Source organism: Sturnira hondurensis, unplaced genomic scaffold (genome assembly GCF_014824575.4).
Source record: "Sturnira hondurensis isolate 20B ecotype Veracruz unplaced genomic scaffold, ASM1482457v3 Scaffold0005252, whole genome shotgun sequence".
Lineage (NCBI taxonomy): Eukaryota > Metazoa > Chordata > Mammalia > Chiroptera > Phyllostomidae > Sturnira > Sturnira hondurensis.
This window is the reverse complement of record NW_028077883.1, coordinates 7,137,607-7,157,474: the sequence shown is the minus strand read 5'-3', so window position 1 is coordinate 7,157,474 and position 19,868 is coordinate 7,137,607. Positions and strand designations below refer to the sequence as shown.

At 40.4% G+C, this 19,868-nt stretch overlaps 1 protein-coding gene across 5 annotated transcripts in view; it reads right to left on the bottom strand.

Annotated features, from left to right (window-relative positions):
• SGCE (sarcoglycan epsilon) overlaps positions 1 to 18,580 on the bottom strand; it is a 68,451-nt gene extending 49,871 nt beyond the window's left edge. The window contains exons 1-2 of one of the 5 annotated variants that reach the window (XM_037046463.1): positions 18,389 to 18,580; positions 2,139 to 2,246 (exon numbers count right to left, since the gene is read on the bottom strand). In XM_037046463.1, coding sequence (XP_036902358.1) covers positions 2,139 to 2,246; positions 18,389 to 18,497 — 217 coding nt within the window. In that variant the 5' untranslated portion in view covers positions 18,498 to 18,580. The remainder of the gene's footprint in view (positions 1 to 2,138; positions 2,247 to 18,388) is intronic. The other 4 variants (XM_037046462.1, XM_037046464.1, XM_037046466.1 and 1 more) reach the window with 4 other exon arrangements.
• Between the last annotated feature and the right edge of the window lie 1,288 nt (positions 18,581 to 19,868).

Here is a 19,868-nt window from a genome sequence, read left to right as displayed (position 1 = left end):
GCGAGTGCTCGAGAAGACAACCAATCAATGTTTCTCTCTCACCTCTTTCTCTCTCTCCTCTCTGCCCCCTCCCTCTCTCTAAAAAGCAATGAAAAAAATGTCCTTGGGTGAGGATTTTAAAGAAAATTTAGTACTCTTGCTAAATACAGTAAGCTGCTAGAAACAATTCTGATGAAACGTAATTGCCCTCTGTATATTTTGATCATACAGAACCGTAATGGTGGAATTTAAATTGAATGAAGACACCAGAAAGGGAGAAGCTCAAGGATGGGTTCAGAAGAAACTGAGGAAATAACAGAATGCTGTAACCTGAACTAGTTACTTCAGTAGGTTCAAGATGCATTGATCATTTCTACTTTGAAAACTAGTTACCACTCAGATCCCAAGAAGAACATCAGTTTGAGGTCCAACAGCTGCGTGAAGTTTGAAATAGGAAGACACAAGTACCTTTATATGCAAGGGTCTTGGAGTAGTGAATTTCTTGAAGAACAGCAGCACAGTAGATGACTCAGCTGTGTTTAACGGCTGGTTAGAGAGTACCTTTTGGGAATTCAAATAGGAAACGGAGGGACAAGCTCAAAAGGACAGAAGTTCTAGGGATCGAAGTTTAAGAGAATAAACTGAAAAAGCAAATGATAACTGCAATTTAGTGTGAAATTGGTGTCAAGTCCAGAGGAAGAGTCTTTGGGATCTCGAGTCAGGCACAAGAATCAGAGCAGGTCCCATATCTCCAAGAGGTGACAGAGCAGAAGCACACTGCAGATGGCAACACTGAGGGCCATCTGATGACCACGACTAGGAAGACTGGATGTACCAAAGAAGCTGAAGGCCTTCTTCCACTTGATTAAGGAAGCAGCCAGATAAGGGCAGTCAGAGGTGATTTCCACAGAGAAATCAGAGGGAATCTCACGAGAATATCTGAGGAAAGGGCAGGGCACAGACTACAAGATGATGCGCACAGGTCCCGGAATAATGGGTCTAGTGCTTTTTAGAACACATTTTTATAATCTGCTCCTGGGAAGTTACTATTATAAAACTCTGTACTTTCTTACTGATATCAGCAATGGTGTGTGTGGATCTGTAAAGAAGTGGGTAAAAGAGACTTTCAGAAGTTTTGTCTTTCTATGAAGCAGATCTGGGGCTCAAGGACTCCAGCCAAGGGATAATTGGGCGTTAGCTGGGAAAGAGTCAGTGATCCCAACTGAAGGGACGGATAAAGAAAATGGAATAAGCCAGGAATCACTCCTACTAGGTACCCAGGGGCGGATTATTTGGTAGCGAGGCTGTTTTGACTCACAAATTACTACTCTTTTAGAAATATTTTAAAATTGTCATTTTTATAGACACGTTTGTTGCCCCAAAGTTATGAAGGCTCATGACTACACACAGTTGAAATTGTGTGTGTGTGTATTGTCAGTGGTGAGGAGTAAGAGGAAACATAAAGGCAAATAAACAAGAAATAAAATATTAACTGAAAGCTTGTGGTAATAATTGATATTTTGAAAACTACTATTTTGGTTACTAAGTAAGTCTTTTTCTCCCTGATAAAATGCAGTATTTCTAAGGTCCTAGCATATTGTTAATAAGTACATTTATACATATGAAAGAAGAATTTAGAAAGAACAATCAATCATTTAAGGGTCAGCTCATCTTTCCAATACAAAATAAGTGTCATCTAATTATTTAACAGCCAAACATATCAATATGGTTTTGCACAAAAGTCACTCAAAAAAATCACTCACAGTTAGCCAAAATATCTTATGACCATTTTTCTAAGGTTATTGAAATACTGTTTTATAAAAATTTATGTTAAATGTACATTTTACTGTCTTTCAATGTGGTAAGTAAATTGTTATAACAGCCAGACTGGGACAATTTTTATAAGTGGTAAGCCAGTGACTGGATAAGGGGCAATAATAGGTTAAAAACATAAAATTATTTTAGTTAAAAAAAGGAAAATAATGGATTAAGAACATAGAGAATCAGAAGTTTTAGAAGATTAGGAAAACAAAATATAATTTTTTCAAACTAATTTAAAAAAAATATCCACACATGACTAAAAAAAAGAAAAAGGCATATTGGAAGCAGACATTTAGTTGACTTCCCCAAAGGGGTTGAGATTTACCACCTAAACTCACCATGTTTCTTCCCAACAGCCATTTTTCTGCTGATAATAAAATTGTTGGCCTGTCTGGTCTTCCAGTTAACTGTTCCACTTATGCCATCAGCAAGGCTTAATAATAAAGCTTTTCAGAATAAAACAAATGCACAAAAAATGAAATTAATGTTAAATCAAAATGACTTTCATAGATCACCTACTATTGAGATCAGCTTTCCTGCAGCCCCGCTAGCTGTTTGATTCCATTCAATAAATATTCCTTGCATGTCAATGCAAGGAATATACAATAATTGCAGGTAAATAAGGTACCATTTCTGCCCCCCATAGGCCAGGGACTTATAATTCACATATAGCAATATATACATAATGTATAATAGAGTATATATATTATCCACACATAAATACAGAATGGTAGAAAGCATTAAGTGCTTCAGAAACACCGAGGGGGAAGCAATTATCTCTGGCTAGGAATGTTATGATAAGTTTAAATTGTCTTCTAAATTCACAGTTCAGTTTGGGAAACATTACTTTGGCAGTAATGAATAGAATTAGGGTAAAAGGCTACTCAATAAGGGGCCATCTCTGGAGTGTTACGTAGCAGTCAGCCCATAAATCAGCAGCTGAAGCAAAAGGCAGGGCCAGTTGCAAGGTATCATGGAGATAGCACTGACAACACTTTTTAATTGCTGGATGTGGGCTAAAAGGAGAACCGACTGGATTTTTTATTCAGAATGACAGAACAATGATATACTAGGGGCCTCCCCGCAAAAGGAGTTGGTTTCAAAATAAAGATAATACATTTCATTTGGAATATGTTAAATTGGGGAGGCCAGTTACGTATTCAGGTGAAACCATCCAAGAGGAAGATAAACTAGAGCTCTGGTTCATAGGAGAATCTAACGGTCCTTCAGATGCAGAGTTGAGGTTCCCCCTGCAGAGAAATAACTGTTGAACCCAAAACACCAGTGCAATTCCTTAAAGAGATCATACTCCCAGGTAACACCCATTAGGTCCTCATGTACCAAGTGATCTGAAGAAAATACACATTTACGCTCTTGATCATATGTCTATCCTATTTCCTATCAAACGAACTACCAGTGTTACTGTTTACTTTCCCATTTGTCATCCTTACCTTTCAGATTTGATATCTGAGCCCCATTTTCCTAAATACGACACTGGGTCTCCCTTCCTTTGTGTCTCAGGTATTACCCTCTGAGTTCATACCAAGAACCCCCTAGGATGTACTTCATGGATTTGCCCTAGCTCACAGAGCTGAAATACAGCCAAGAGGGATGCACAAAAGTAGGAGGGACAGCAAAGGCAGAAGAACATGTTAATAAATACATCCACATAGCAAAAGCAGAGGATGATTCAGCAACGTAAAAGACAGGCAATCACGGAGGCTGGACAGCTGAGCCTTAAGTGTCACATATGTCAATGGAAGAGATGTCAACACAGAGAGTGTGATCAGCATCCTCAAATACTGCAAAATGTCAGAGCTTGATGGGAACTTAGAAAAGACAGCAAGATAGGGAAAACAAGAAGTTACTAGTGACTCCTTTAACTTGGAGTTCCAATAAAGCAGTGAGTGTAGAAGCAAGGTGTAGAGGTAGCAAATACAGTGAATCTTTCAAGAACATTGGCCAGAATGGAAAAACAGATATGAAATAATATGGAAGACTGAAGCAGAGCAAGGTGGAGAGAAGGGCTGGTTTTTTTCATGTGGGGAAACAGATTTTTGTGCATAAGCTGCGGGAAAGATATAAGAGGCAGAAAGAGATGAAGGACACAAGAAAGGAGCATAACTGACAAGACGAAATCCGAGAGACACTGGAATGGGTGGGACCAAGCACACGCAAGTAAAGAAAAGACTTCCTGAATCAGAAAGTGATTCAGCCCTTATTATATGAAATATTAAAGGGACTTATTTAAGAAAAAGAAGATAAAAAATATGAACAGTGAAAGGACAGCAAACTCACAGTTGTTAACAACCACACCTAAAACAAAAGCAAACTAAGCAGACACCTAAAACAGGATCGGAGCCACAGAAATGGAGATCACATGGAGGGTTAGCAACAGGGGAGTGGGAGGGGGAGAAGGGGGGAGTAGGGGGGAGTAGGGGGGAGAAGGTACAGAGAATAAGTAGCATAGATGGTGGGGAGAAAACAGACGGGGAGGGTAAGAGTAGTATGGAAAATGTAGAAGCTAAAGAATTTATGAACATGAACTAAAGGGGGGGATGTGGGTGGGAGTAGGTGTGGAGGGGAATGAAGGGAGAGAAAGAGGACAACTGTAATGGCATAATCAATAAAATATATTATAAATAAATAAATAATAAAAAATGAAAGTGATCCAGGAAAAAGGACTCATGGACACGGACAACAGGGTGGTGGTTGCTGGGGGGATGGGTGGGGGGACAACTAAATGATAATGGAAAAAATACAATAACGATTAAATTTTTAAAAAAGGTAAGGACAAGTAATGACAGAAACATTTATTGGGGTCCAGAAACTTAATGTTGAAAGGGCTCCTCATCTCAGTAACTCAAAGATGAAATGTATATTTCCTTTTTTAAACTGAATTTTAAGTAAAATTCTGAACTTATACTAAATTATGAAAAATACCAAGTTGCCTTCCAAAATGGGAAAAAATTCAAAACCCAAGTTATTAGAAACAAACAAGCAAACAAAACCTCAGGTGATCATTCCAGAAGATAACTCAGAGTGGAAATCGAAGGCTCTAGCACCCCAAGCAAGGAGTTGGCTTGGTCTCTATTCGGTTTTTAAAATACGTACACTTAAGTGTACTAACTTTATATCGACTACAAGGCCAATCTTATGGCTGATTCACCTAATAAATGGCTGATTCACTTAATAACTGAAATGATGTCCTTTTCAACCTACATAGAAAATACAGTAGTCATTTCCTAAATAATTTAAGCTGAAAAAGGGTGAGAAATGTCCAGAGATTCTTGTGGCAAAATATCCCACTTCCCAGCATTATGCTGGTTGCATGAGAATCACCTGGGCAGCTCTCTAAAAACACGCACTTGTACATACACCCCCAAAATACATAATAAGATTTAAAAAACACAGATTTGCAATTTCACCATGGAAAGTCTTAGGTAGGTGAAACACAATTTCACCACACACAAATCTGAACTCTGGAAAGGCCAAGAGGAGACCTACAGATCCCAAGAGTATATAGAATAGTCACCTGAGTCACATCATATCTGCCAAGTGTAGGCCTGATATCAAAAGCTCAGACATGAAAACTTTACCCACTACTGCCTATAACTGGCCCACAGACACAGCCAATTCACAAGAACATGGTAAGGAAGTCCCAAGCTAGAAGCACAGCAAGTGGCTGGGCAAGTTCTTCTCTACCACTTTCTGAAGAACAAGGACAAGCAACACTTCAGCTAAAATCTATCACACACATCCCCTGACCCCGAGCAAGGTGCTTTTGTGTCTACTGCCAAGTTCAATCTTTAAATTACTGACCAAATGAATATATGAACATATCTGAAGAGCACAGGAACTTGAAATCTTAGAGGAGAATGGAGTAAATTCTGCAGGCAAGTGGGATTCTTTAGAAGTCTCCACTTTTCCATGGGCTGGGGAGTTACCAGAAAGAAAGAATAGCTGGAGTGTGCAGACAGCACCCCTGTGGTTCCTTCCTTTATTCTAGCCCAGTGGGTCTCAGACTATGTTGTGCATTAGAATTACTGTTTGGAGTTACATACACAAAACTGCACACATTGTACTTTCAGGGTGACTTAAGGAAATTACTAGAATAAATCTACTGGATTTTTTTGTTTTACACTCTGGCTTTTAGAATCTGACTAACCCAGCAGGAGATTTAACGCTACTCTGTGTCCTTGGCTGTGAATCTACATCTCATCGCTCAGGCGTTCCAGGTCCTGGGTAAGGGCAGAGTACTTGGCTTTTACAGGATTCCAAATGCAAAGCTGATTGGTGCCTCAGCTGTTAGGAAATAGAGGCAGGATAAAACAGCATTCACACATCCCATAGATACCTCTCTACTTTAAAGCCAGCATTGCTTTCAGCTCATTCATTTTTCAAAGTTCATATTGATCTGTCTAAAGTCCTACTTTGACCACAGAAGACCACAGCCCAATAAATCTAAACAAAAAGACAGGTTTTTATGTCTCTACCCACCAGACAATGTCACTAAAGGCAGAATGCCACAGATGACGGGTCTGCTTAAACATTCAAGTCCCACACTTTGAGGGACAAATCTCAGTAACGCAGCAAGTATTTGTTTTTAATGGTGGGGATCAACTCAACTAACTTCCTGTGCAAAGAAGATGACTGTAATCCGTACACTGATGAATACAGAATACTCATAAAAAAGACTAACACTTTAAAGTTTGATTTTCATTTTCATGGTATTTTTTTTCTGTGACAAGTTTGCTTAGTCAGAATAGAGAAATATGACTTAATTTTTCAAGTGTTCCAAATATAACTTTTCAAGATAAATTTTAATGTGTAAAAAAATCCAACCTGTATAGACTAACTCTTGGGCTCTTTATTAAGACAAAGGACAATCCTCAGAAATCCTGAAAGGAACCCCACTGTGCCCATGAGCCCGTGAAAACCTACACTCCAGATGTACCTGCACGTGAGCTTTGCGCTAATTCATAAACACAAAAGCAAAGAACAACATGTATACTGTGTTTACACAGCCCCAACTAAGAACACCGTCACAGCATTAGCTAGCATATCAAGTTATCAATTATTCAATTCCTCAGTGCTCCCTCTCAGAAATCATTGAAGCTGGAATTAACTCAAAGGTGGCTGACATGCCCTTATATTCCCTAGAAACCATACAATACTCAAAGTCTGTCTTAAAATTCCACAATTCATTCTGATTCCTGTAGAAGCATGACTGGGTTTCATCTGGCCTGGGGCAAGCACTCTCTCAAGAGACATCACTCTTTCCCAAATCTGAATAATTTGCTGATTAGGGGAGGAGTCTGCTGCTTAATAAAAGCAACTGAAGAGCTGTGAATAGTGACTGACTGCTGATGACCTAATCAGAATGTCAAGGAATAGAAATAATAACTTATTCCAACATCACTGTCCAAGTAAACAGCAGGATATGCCAAGTGAAATTTAATCTGATTAATACGCTCATCTTAGAACTAAGGTGAGTCCAATGGTTCATGTCCATTCATATTTCCCTGGAAGGGGACACTGACCTTGTTTCCCTAAACTGAGTGCATGGCTTCCACCCCCTCCACCACGGCCCTTCTCTCGGCATTCCCTACATCCCTGTATCGCTTTCTTGCCCTCTACATTCTCTCTTCCCTTCCTTTATGCAACTATCCATAGTATGTTTCAAATTGGCTCATATTATTCCTATATTTTTCTCTCCTACAAAATATCAGTTGACATCATTATTAGCTACCATGTTTTGAGTGCTAAGGGAAAGGCACTATACTAAGTGCCTTTATACCCTATACTAAGGGTTCTGCACATGCGAACTCACTAATGCTTATGTTATCAGCTTTGTGATGTAAACATTCTTTGTGAAGAAGGGGAGACAGTTCTGTTCTATAAAGATAAGAAGTCTTAGGAAATGATGCAGCTCATCCTGGGTCATAGGGTTAGTTATTGTCAGAGTTAAATTTTGAACCGGATTCTTGACTGACTCCAAAGTTCATGTGGTCACTTCCTCAACCAACCCCCAAGTGCTTCAATGGAAAAGCCATTTGTAAACTATTTATTTTTAATGTGATTTAAGATAGTATTATTATTATTACTATTACTATTACTAGTAGGTCATCTTCCATTTATTTTTCTTTCCCGAAAAGAACAAATTTCTCCTGATCTGCTGGATTAGAAATAGCTTGCAAGGAGGTAATGCCCATGGAAATTCCACACACTATGTACACACACACACACACACACACACACACACACCCCTCATTAAAAGCAGAAGGTTAAAACATTAGTTGGAACTTGTGGGGGAAAAAAGGATTTGCTGAGGGGGACTCCTCACCCCCATCTCTGAAGGGAGTCAGGAAAAGACATTCCTATGAGAAGCGCAGTAACAAGACTCGAAACCAGGAATGCCAGAGTAAGAAGCCTCCACACTTTGTTAAAACAGAAGAGCCTGGCAAGGCAGAGCATAAGTAATTATTTAATGCAATGAAAAGTTATTAGACTTTTATAACTTCAGCACAAGCTAGGTAAGACATGAGGCTGCAGAGTGAAATAAAATCGGAGAACAAGTAGTGTTTAACACTCCAGAAGCCTCTGGGGAGAGAGTATCTGGGTTCAAGTTACTCAGCGTCTCTGGACCTCAGTTTCCTCATCTGGTAGGGGCGGAAGAGCACCCACTTCATAGAGGCGCTGTGAGTATTAAATGAAATAATACATTTAAAACCCTCAGAAAAGTGCCTACAACTGTGCAGCACAAATAATGTTCTCAAAAACTGTGAGTGATTATTACCTTCAATCTTCCACTAACACAAAGAAAATTTTAGATTTCTTTATGTTTTGAAAAAATAGATGTTCAAATGAAAACTGTGTTACTACAGTTGGTATTATAAAATATAGCGCTCTCTTTTTTCTCATGGACGTAAGTTACATGAAAAATGATGGCATTTCTAAGGCACGGTGGAGTAAATGCTCAGAGCGTTCGCCTTTGCTCATAGCAAAGGCAACAGCCCAGGGGTGCCAGCCAGCCTACTCTCTATGCAGCCTCTCACAAGGCTAAGAAGATGACATTTTAGCAAGTCTTAATCCGGCACTGGCCAAGGCGCACTGGCTGAGAGCTGCAGTTTAACCCTTCTGAGGAAGGGCAACACACAAAGAGGCGAGATCTACTGGTACCTGTACCCCCTGACTCCCATCAACTCAGGGGTTCATTATGAGGAAATAACGCAATAAAGCAAAAACTGTGTGAGCACAGGATTCAACTTTGCATTACACAGATGAAAGCTGGGCAGTAGGGGAAATAAATAACTGTCCATAAAAAAGTGTTGGTTTGATAGAAGTCAATGGCAAAGGGAGGGCTATCCACTTCTGGTAGTCTCACTCAAAAAGCCCAACCAAGGCATTTACGGTATTACTAGGTTTCCATTATCCAGAAATGGTACTGTCTATCTTTTTAATGTACACTTCTTTTTAATTAAAGTACAGTTGACATACAATATTATTATTTTCAAGCGTACAGCATAGTGATTGGACACTTACACCTTACCAAGTGATCACCAGGAAAAGCGTGGACCCTATCAGCACACCGCATGGTTACTGTGATATTATTTTTTAGGTGCCACCTGTATTTTATCTCAGAAATATCAGATGAGTGAGGAGCACCCATGCAACACATAACAAAAGGCATACGTAACCTGTGTGGTCATTATATGAGCCATTGCAATTTAATGTCCTCATCGGCAAAATGTTGGACTGTTGTGAAATTAATAAAATTAGTGAAAAGCAGACTACAAAATGATATGTAAGTTATGTGGAACCTATAATAATGCAAACTAGGGGAAGATTAAAAGGCAAAGTGTAAGAGCTGCTAGATTAGGGAAGTAAAACTGTAGGGGCCAAATCTGTTTGAAATAAAATATATTAATGCTTACAAGGTTTTCTAATGATGAATACTCTGAAAGAGAAATACTCTCATCTTGGCTGTTTACTTGAAACTGTCATTAATTTTCCTTCTTTCTGTTTTTTTTTCATGGAAGCCACACATTTTCATTGTAATTCATTCAAACAGAACCACCAGGGGGTGTAAAACAGGAAAACCCCCTTTTATGTATCTATTGCCATCCCTCCAATGCCACTCTCTACAGTCTTTGTACCTTTCCATATTCTGTGCACATGGAAACATGTTTGTCCATCTACACATACACAAATAATTTTCTTGCATAATGTGATCACACAGTTTTCACATAGCATCTCTCTTAAACATGTTTACATGACATTGCATTTTAAGGCTGCATAGCTTTACATTGTGTGGCTCCATCACACTATTTTTTAGCAGCACCTCAACTTTTCAGCCTGTCCAAACTAGGACTCCTGATCTTTCCCTTCGAGTCTGGTCCTCCTCTGGCATTCCTCATCCTGTGAACGGCACCGCCGTGCATCCTCACGAATATGAACAGAAACCTAGAAATTGTCCTTGGCACTTCTGCCTGGCCAAATTCAATCCATGACTCACCGCTGCTACTCTTGACTCTTCAAAACGCCCCTCCTATCCTTATCGCCCCATCACCACCAGCCCAGGAGGTCAACAGTTCCACACGGATTATGAAACCAGAAACTAGCCTTGGAGCTGGTCTGCTGCAATCTGTCCTGACCCTTTCAACCCTTTCTGCAACAAAGTGCTCTGTTTGAAATGCGAATCTGATCTTGTCCTGTGTAAACCCCTCCAAAGATTTTCCACAGGATCACAGTCTTTGAAGTGGTCTAGCGGGTCCTGCAAAACTTGCTCCCCCACCTCCTATCTAACCTCCTTTCAAATGGGGCTCCCCCTTCTCTCTCGGCTCCAGCTACACTAGACTTCTTCCGGCACCTTCTCCTCGCCCTGTCAACCCGCCCCGTGGACTCTATACAGGTCTTTCTTTTCTATCAAATACATCTTTCCTCTTCACCCCACTAAACTGTATTCATCCTTCAGCTCTGAGTACTTCCTCAGAGAAGTCTTCCTTAATTTGCCCCCCTCCTCCCCGCCCCCGTCTGGCTAAATCCCCAACTGACATTCTAGTAGTGTTTATAGCACTTACCATCATTCTAAGGACACATCTAGATGTGTGATTATTAGATTAATCTTTGTCAACAGCAATAGTGTACAAGTTCCACACAGTGGCTGGGACCGCGTATTCCCCAGCAACTCCCACGGGGTCTCAAAAACAGTAGACATCAAAACCATAAATGAATAAAAGAATTATCACTCAGCAAAGATGACCACTGTTTTTCTAGTTTTTCATGATTACTATCAATATTACAATAAACATCCCTACACTTTTATCTTTTAGCCCTTTCACAAATATATCTGTAAGCTAAACTCCCAGAAGTAAATCGGCTACACTCAAAAAATAACATACATTTCAAATTTTGATGAGCACATGCAGCAACCTGTTCTGTTGCCACTTCTGCAGTACAGGTCTTTGATTAGAATCAACTCTATTAATTACAGAACATGAAAGATGTTAAAGGTGCTACACTGATTAACTCTTCCATAGGAGAGAAAAGCCAATGTCATTTAACTGCTTAGTGAGGACCACCCATTTCCCGAGGTGAAAAAAATAAAACTACCTTAGGCTCTGTTCTTCCTTTTTTCCTGCATTCCGAGGTAGAAAATCAACTTTACTTCTATCGCCTATTGCTGAAGAAATTGGGAACTAAAATATTTCACTTACCTACCATAGGAATATCAACTGTGCTCTCATTCAAATTCCCAGTGACCCCCAAATCTCCATAATAATCAAAGGGGTGACCAGATGAAAGAGGGAAAAGCAAAAGAATGGGAAAGAATTTACACCAGAGCTGCCTAACTCCTAAACATTTTTTAAAGGAGCGGCTTTCGTTGGTCAGAAAGGAAAAAGCCTGCCTCCTGTGTTACAACAGACGCCGCGCGCGATTCCCGGGCACAGAGTGCTGCAGGTCCGTTCTAAAGGCCCGATTATTCCAAGGCCATTAGCAGAGAGGGAGACATGCTGAGGATGAGTGCGTTTAAAGTAGCAAGCACATGGAGACCTCTAATGTATCCATTTTGCATTAAATTCTCAGATGAAGATGCAAAAAAATAAAAATTCCACCAAAGTGATCAAAGAAGAAAAGAGCGTGTTAGCTTTACTACCATTTTTTTCCAGTGGATCCAACACTAATAATCATGCCAGCAGCTCATGCTTTGAGGCATCTTATTCATTTCTGAAATATGTTCTCAAATTTTTAGAATTTAAACACTGGGGACCACATACTTTGCAAACCCAGGAGCAGGAGCAAGCATTACATTAAGGAATTGCAAGGAGCGGCCTGTGGACCAGGTGAGCCAGCGGTGACAAGCCAGAAGCTCGAGGCTTTCTCTCTCGGAAATAGGAGCTGTGCCAAGGACGGCCTGTGGCATCAGCAGCTGGGAAGCCAGCCATCAGAAGTTGCCCTGTGCATTATTACAGTCCCACAAACGTGCCTGACTGTTTTCATAAAAGAGAAAATAAGGAGAAACTTGTTCACCATTAAAAATATACTATGCATAGCGGCTGTATTTCTGACCTAATAATTTGGGTAGAGGATGAAAGTACTGCGGGGTGGAGGGAAGAGGCAGGAGGGGAAGCAGGACAAAGTGGGTTAAAAGAGATAACTGAAGAATGTTCTCTTCTTTCTCCACATCTCCCACTGGTGGCGCCCTCAGTTTTCAAGGCTCCAGTGCACAGAAATTGTTTCTGTGGGGTCATATTTTCAAAGTGAGGTATTATAATCAAAATAAACAATCAATAGGCGGATGAAGAAAAATCTGCCCCAAGTCACGTTGGAGACACTGAGACTGTTCCCTGAGGCAGTCAGAAACCAGGCTAACCTGATAAAAGAGCACCATGTCAGAAACCACTTCGGATCGAAAGGTTTTGGTTTCTGCGGAAAATAAAGCAAAGCACTGTGAGCACTGCAAGGACATATAAAGGGTGGTGGGGAAGACTGCAGAAGGAAGAATCGCCCCACATGCGTCCCTGGGTTAGAGGCTCCACCAGCCGGGGGCTGAGCTGTCCTGGCCAAGTGGCCAGCAGCGCCCTGCTCCCCTTAATCCCAGGCATCCCCAGGATCTGCGGTCACTCTGCCTGAGAAGCCTGCTCCCAGCGAGCTAGAAACCGCAGGGAAGGAATGACTCAAGGAAGCAAGTAAAGGCCGGGACACTTTGCAGGAAAAGAATAGAAAAGCTTTCACAGAATTCCACGTTTGGAGCAGAACAAGACGGAAGGAAGATTGTGCTAAATCAACCTGTTGCAGTTTTCAAGTTCTAAGAAATCAATATGCAACACACAGGGCTATTCTTTTTAGACAGTTTATCGCAAAAAAAAATGTTTTCATCACAAGTATCTTTTCTTTCCTACACTAAAACGTTATTGTGGCCTTTGAATTAATACTCATTGCAAGAAAAGTGAATTTTCTGATATTTTAAAAGAACAGACTAAATAAAAGTGTTGATTACTTTGAGGAGCAGCACTGTTAGGAAGATCTTGAGGTGAAATCTATCTCTACCTTTCATCCACTGGTACTAGCTCAGCTTTCCAGAGCAAACAGAAGATTTTACGTCTACTTTTAGTCTTCGAGCCAAACACTGGCAGACGCTTTGAGGATAGGTCCTGTGAGAGGGCTGCCAGACCCTCGCCATCCCCACAGACTGCTCTGGAAGTTGTCTTATTTGTCAACATCTCTCTTCAAATGTGACAGCCAGAAAGGGACACAATACTACAGATGTCATTAATTAGAGCAGGGCACTATTAATTTCTGTGACATATGGACACAATACTAGTATCAGAATGCAAATTTGATTTTTTTTTGCAGCCACATCATGCTGCTAGTTCAAATTAACCCTTTTCCTTAAAAATCACCACCATGTAAAGTCACCCCCTTCCTCACACCTCAATGTATTATGATGCATTTGCTAGTATAAAATCTTTTTTTTGCATAGCATTGCAGACTATTGAATCCATGTTAACTCTAAGTTCTGCTATTTACAACAGTTATCCCTTTTTAAGTCATCTGTAGATTTTAAAGCACTCTAGCAGTTTGTCAGTCATTCATAAAATTTTGAAGAAGAGAACCAAGGCAAAGACTTGTGGTCCCTCACCAGGGACCATTCCCAGACCCAAACTCACTAACCCACACACCTGGCAGGTGTGGCTTCAGCCAGCCTCACGCTCACAAAGCAATCCCGGTAGCCTACACTCCATGTCACACACAGGAGTATCCTAACACCTTGACTAATGCTTTGCTGAAAGCAAAGCTCATTTACCTTTAAAAACAAAGTATAAAAAGCTGCACATACTAAAATTATAGTTAGGTAAGAATATATACGCACATGCCTATCAGAAAGGTAGGAGCATCAGTACAAATGTTCTAATGCCAGACTGCAAGATCATTTTCTACTTGATCCTGCCTTTGCTATAGTTACACTATTCAAAAACTGAAGATACTGGGAATTTTGCTTAGAGAACATTTGGCTTGGTGGCAGCTTACACGAAACAGCCTTAAAAGCACAAGGCTCTCCATCTAATTCCCAATGAGAAAAAAACAGTCATTTGAAAAGACTTGTTGATCTTTAGAAATACCAGCTTCTTTTTTATTTTTTAAGTTTGCATTGCTGTTTTGGGGTTAATACTTATTTCTGGAAATCAGAGGGACAGCAGACTGGATCCTAAAAGTTTAGAAAGAGACTGGGTGTTTTTGCATTTGTGTTGTCTGTCTGTCACGTCCGTCTCTCTGTCTCTGCTCGTTGGAAAGAATGGAGAGACAAACAAAATCATCATGTTAATATTTCTATGAAGCTCCTGACTGCAACAGAGCTCCAGCCCAGAAATCTCTAAGCAATACAGAACACCCATATCATCCACTCACTGCGAGTCATCCCTTTAACACCAAGAGTACAATCAACAGTAGAATCTGCAATGGTATTAGAACTGAGGTAAGGGTCACTAAAGAAAAGGGGTCAGGCGGAGCAAGTGTGGTCAGTTAGGGAAAAAGAAAAAGGAACCATGTGACTATTTGGGAGAAAATATGATCTATAAGTACTGCACTTATTAGAGTTCCAAACAAATTGATTATTTGATTGAGAATTTTGACACATCGGGGTTTCTTCAGTGTTTGAGCATTTTGGTTAGAGCATGGGTTTCATCAGTGGAAAACAAGTGTTAGAAATTGGTTACATGTCACGTTTACCTCTTTGAGGGTGTCTCACACCAGCATTTTTTATTAAAGACAAGTGAAAATGCAACTTTGTTTAGATATACAATTTGTCAGCTGTCCTAGAATTAATGCTACATATATGAGGTAAATCAACAGCTTTTAAGTTTATGGCAAACTCTTAATAATAAATGGATAAAATTATCAAATACCAAGTCCAGTTAATATTTGACCACTGAAAATTTTACTTTGCTTAGGAATAAACTTTCCCACCATACTAAAAGTTAAGCCAACTGTATGTGGTAAATCAGCAGGTTCATATATCCATAGCGAATAGTCATTTAATGTAAGAAAAGTGTCCAACTAAAAAGTCCAGTTATTATTTGACAAGTGAAAATTCCACTTTGTTTTGAAATACAACTTTCCTACCATCAGAGAAATTAAGCCAAATACATTAAGTAAATCAACAGCTTCACAAATGGAAAATTGTCATAAAATAGGTAAAATGTGCAAATAGAATGTCTAGTTATTATGTGACAGGTGAAAATCCCACTTTGGTTTGAAATACAATTTCCCACTAAACTAGAAGTTAAATATAAGTGGTAAATCAACAGTGTCATAGATTCGCAGCAAATTCTCATTAAGATGGATTAAAATGTTTAAATACAATACCCAGTTATTATTTGATAAAACTGATAATGCACATTAGCAACTCTTCTTTGCCTTAGATGTAATTTTGGGCAAAATGGGTAAGAAACAGTCAACATTGGGTACAAATTACCTGAGAAAATCCAAAATTCACTTATGATTCTAAATGTCAAAAAATTATTTAAAAGTCTTTATTAATATTTTTGTGGTTAGTTTTTAATGTTTTGTTGCTTTAGATAACACAAAAATATTACTTATTGTCTATTAAAGTATTGTGTATTTTGTTATTTTGAACATTTTGTTATAGATAAGAAAGATTAGTCAAAACTACTTATTTACTGATATTTATTTTTCCTCGAAAATTCTATTTCTAAGGCAAAGTAAAAATAATTTCATATGTAGAGAAATAAACAACCCAAGGAAATATACCAAAAGAATAACTATGTGTATGCTAGAATAGTGAGATCAGAGAAAATTCTCAGTTCTCTGGTTATAAATCTTCATGTACCAATGTTCACTTAAAATTTTAACTAGAAAAAGTGATTAATATTATTTCCTTTTTAAAAAGTCTCTGAAAATGTAATTATTTGACAGTTAAGTCTCTTTGGAAAGAAAATAATGGAGAAAATTAATTTGACCCCATTTTTAATTGTATAAATTACATATAGGCAACTCTCTGAAAATATATGTATTAGTTAGGTACATATATATATTTAGAAAGATTCTGAAAAAGTAAACTCCATAACGTTTTCTGGGACTATTTTAGAATGAAGAGGTTACAGGTGATCTTGATTTTCTTCTGTATTTTTTTCTGGTTTTCTGCAGTATTTTTACCTGAATTTTGTACAATGAATAGAAATTAGTTTTATTATAATAAAAATAATACTAAAGCTTTTTTAAAAATAGTGGTTAACATTTTCAAATAAAAATCAATTGGTTCAAATTTTAAAAGTCTTGGGATAATTTTTAAACTTGAATTTCCCCTACCAGCTCTACTAATTTTTAATACCATTTTTTTTAGAAAAGAATACATATTAGTTAACAACTACATGATGTTACTTTTCTGGATTAAAACAAACCTAAGATTTCGACAGTTCTGTGGCCACCACGGCAGTACACTAGCAAATGCAAGAAACCCTAAAATTACTCTATCTTGCAGAAAAGAGTGGACATCCTAAAAATTAAAAGGCACTAGTAAAAAGTATATTTGTGTTCTCCCCAAGTTCTTCGAAAAATATCTTTCGTTGGAAATCTGTATTTCATTCATTCATAATGTAATGGTCAACGTTTTATTTCTGATAAAAAAGTCAAATATCAGTAAATCTGCTACAATTTTGTTTGTAGAAAGGCTCCTAGAAAGGCTCGCTTTAAGTAAGATTTCTGCCACCCTGTCATCTATAATGGGTCAAATTCTTATTTATCCTCTCCGTATAAAAGAATCTGTAGCAATGGTACTAAAATATGCTGAATGTTAGCCTTCAAAACCAAATGTCTCATCTGTTTAAGGAAGCTTACTCAGATGTAGACAATTTGTTTTTCCATTTTAACTTATTACGCTCAGATTATCAACAGATTGTCTGTTTTCTCAGCGCCTAACACTCTGTGGCGCTTAAATGGAAATCCGCGTTAACGCTTTTTTTTTAAAAGCATCCTTCCGCATCAGTATTTTAGTTGTCTTGTAGCCTACTGCAATTTTCTGTAACATAAAATATATATATTTATACATATATAAATATATGTTTATACGAAGGGATACGCACAAATATTTGTGGCTGAACCACGGCAACGCACTTCAAACGATTAACATGGGGTTGCCGTGATTAAATGTATTCATTCTCTCTACAAGATTTATAAAAATGTAACGTTGCAGGGAGAGTTGGTCTCCGAGAAAACCTCGTAATCACCACCAAAAGGCCATGGCTGCGAGCCTCCGAAGCCCGCCAAGCACACTGGAGGCATCCACAGCTGTTTTTAATTATTTTTGCTTTCTCGAAATAGTGCACTTGGTGGGGCAAATGGTGCCGTTTGCAGCGTCTCTGGCCCCCCAGCCGGGTTAACCCTGACCTGAATGCCTGCTTAATTCCAGCATTTCATGATTCCGCTTCCCTGCTCCTTAAAACATAAGAAAAACGAAATATCCACCGCCGAGACATGAGCTTAGTAAGAGGCGGGGGCGGGGGGGGGTGCGGAATGTTTCGAATGTACAACAAATGTATATATTTCTGTTCTCTCCGGATCAGATTCCAGAAAAGAAAAAAAAAAGGTGTGTTTGTGTAGAAGGGTTACGCAGTTTTACACCTATTTCCTAAAGGCTCACCCCTGGGCGGCAGAGCCCCAGTAGAAGGGAAACGGGGGGCCCCCAGAAAAAAACAGGCAACAACCCCTAGCTCTTTCCTGCAGAAATTAGGAGAGGTCCACCATCAAAGATGGAGGTGGGGGGTGGGAGGTGGGGGGGCACAGGGTTGGGAATGGAAATTGAAGATTATATTTCTGCGCTCTCTGGTCAGGGAGGGGCCTGCGGGGGCACAGAGAAAAAGAAAAGGCGATGGGTCAAACCTGAGCAACGACGCACAAGGCCGGAAAGTGGGGTGCGGGTGTCTTAGAAGAGGGGTACCGTGGGAACCGAGGCACCGAGAGGAGCTGACACCCAGAAAATGCAGCTGGGTACCCAAAACCTGGGCGGGGGATGGGGAGGTGGAGGCCTGTTGGCCTCAGTACCTCCCATCGCGCGCGGGCCACTAACCTGTCAGCAAGAAGGTGCCAGTGGTCGAGGGGCTCATCCTGCGTGTCCCCCAACCCTGTCCAGTCCAAGCACAAGGGTCGCCCAGATCCCACCACCACGGCAATTGCATTCTCGGCCTGACTAGGCCGGCAGTCCTCGATTCTCCCCTCCCCTCCCTTTCTTCTTTCCTCCCAGCTTGGCCAGTTCAGCATCAGCATTCTGCACCCCCTCGTTAATCCCATACTCCCTCTAGCGGCAGGCCAGTGTAGCGAGGCCATCGCCCCCACCCCCATCCCTCCCGCCCCCACACCCCCTCCACCCCCCCTAACCGCAGAGCACGCTGGGATTTGGCACCCCCCTCCTCTGTTCTGCCTATATAAGGCTCCCAGTCCCCGCTCCAAGTACACGCGCTTCAACTTCGGTTGGTGTGTGTCGAAGAAACCTGACTGCGACCTGGGAGAACAGCGGAGAGGGTCCACCGAACCTCGAGAAAGGTCCGCTGAGCGGGCTCGCAACCGGAGCCACTCCGGGTTGCGGAGCACCCAGCGGAGCCCACGCCTGGCACAGGTGTGGGACCCGGTCCTCCCTGTCTTCGCAGAGGAGTCCTCGCGTGGTGAGTATGCGGTGAGGACTTTTTTTTTTTAGATCACATTCAATCCCTGTTCTTATTGGGACCTGCAGGAGATGGAGTAGCACTCTAAATATCTCCATGCAAACCTTGTCACGCCTTCACGGCTGTACCCCAAACCAGAGTGGGGAAACCAAGCCTTCAGGGCTTTGATTTCCAGGACTGAAGTCCAGATATGGGTTATGGACAGACATGAGCTGCAGACAGATATGAGCTGCAGACGGACATGAGCTACAGTCCAATTTGGAATTTGCTCTTAAAAGGTGCTACAAAGTGATATACGCTACAAACTAATTGGCGCTTCATGCACTATAGACTGTTAAGCGCTTCATTTGCGCTACAAACTGATAAGCGCTTCAATTGCACTACTGATGGGCGCTTCAGTGCGCTATAGACGAGTAGGACCTCAGCGATATGAGCTGCAGACCGATTTGCGCTTTAAACGAGCTACAAAAATCTGAGTTGCGGATTAGCGCTACAAAAATGAAATGATTGCACTGCAACGGCGTTTCATTCCGCTACCCTGCACAGGAACTGCGGAGGTACATGAGCGGTAGAACAATTTATCAAAATGTGCTACAAAGTAATAACAGCTGCAGAGTTATCCAAGCTGCAATGATGGACGGTACAAAGAAAAGAACCGTAGAGGGCTATGAGCTGCAGAGTAAAAATTACTGTCTTCTTAGCACGGAGACCCCACCCTTTGTCTCTAACATACCTTTTTTGGAATGGCTCCCACTATGTTTTTCTGCAGGACGGTTCGCTGCATGCTGGCGGTGGTAGACAAAATGGAGCCCCAGGCGAAAATTAGTGTTTAATATTCTGCCCACACCATTCCTGCTATAACAATGGATTGGAGGGGTCCTAATTTGA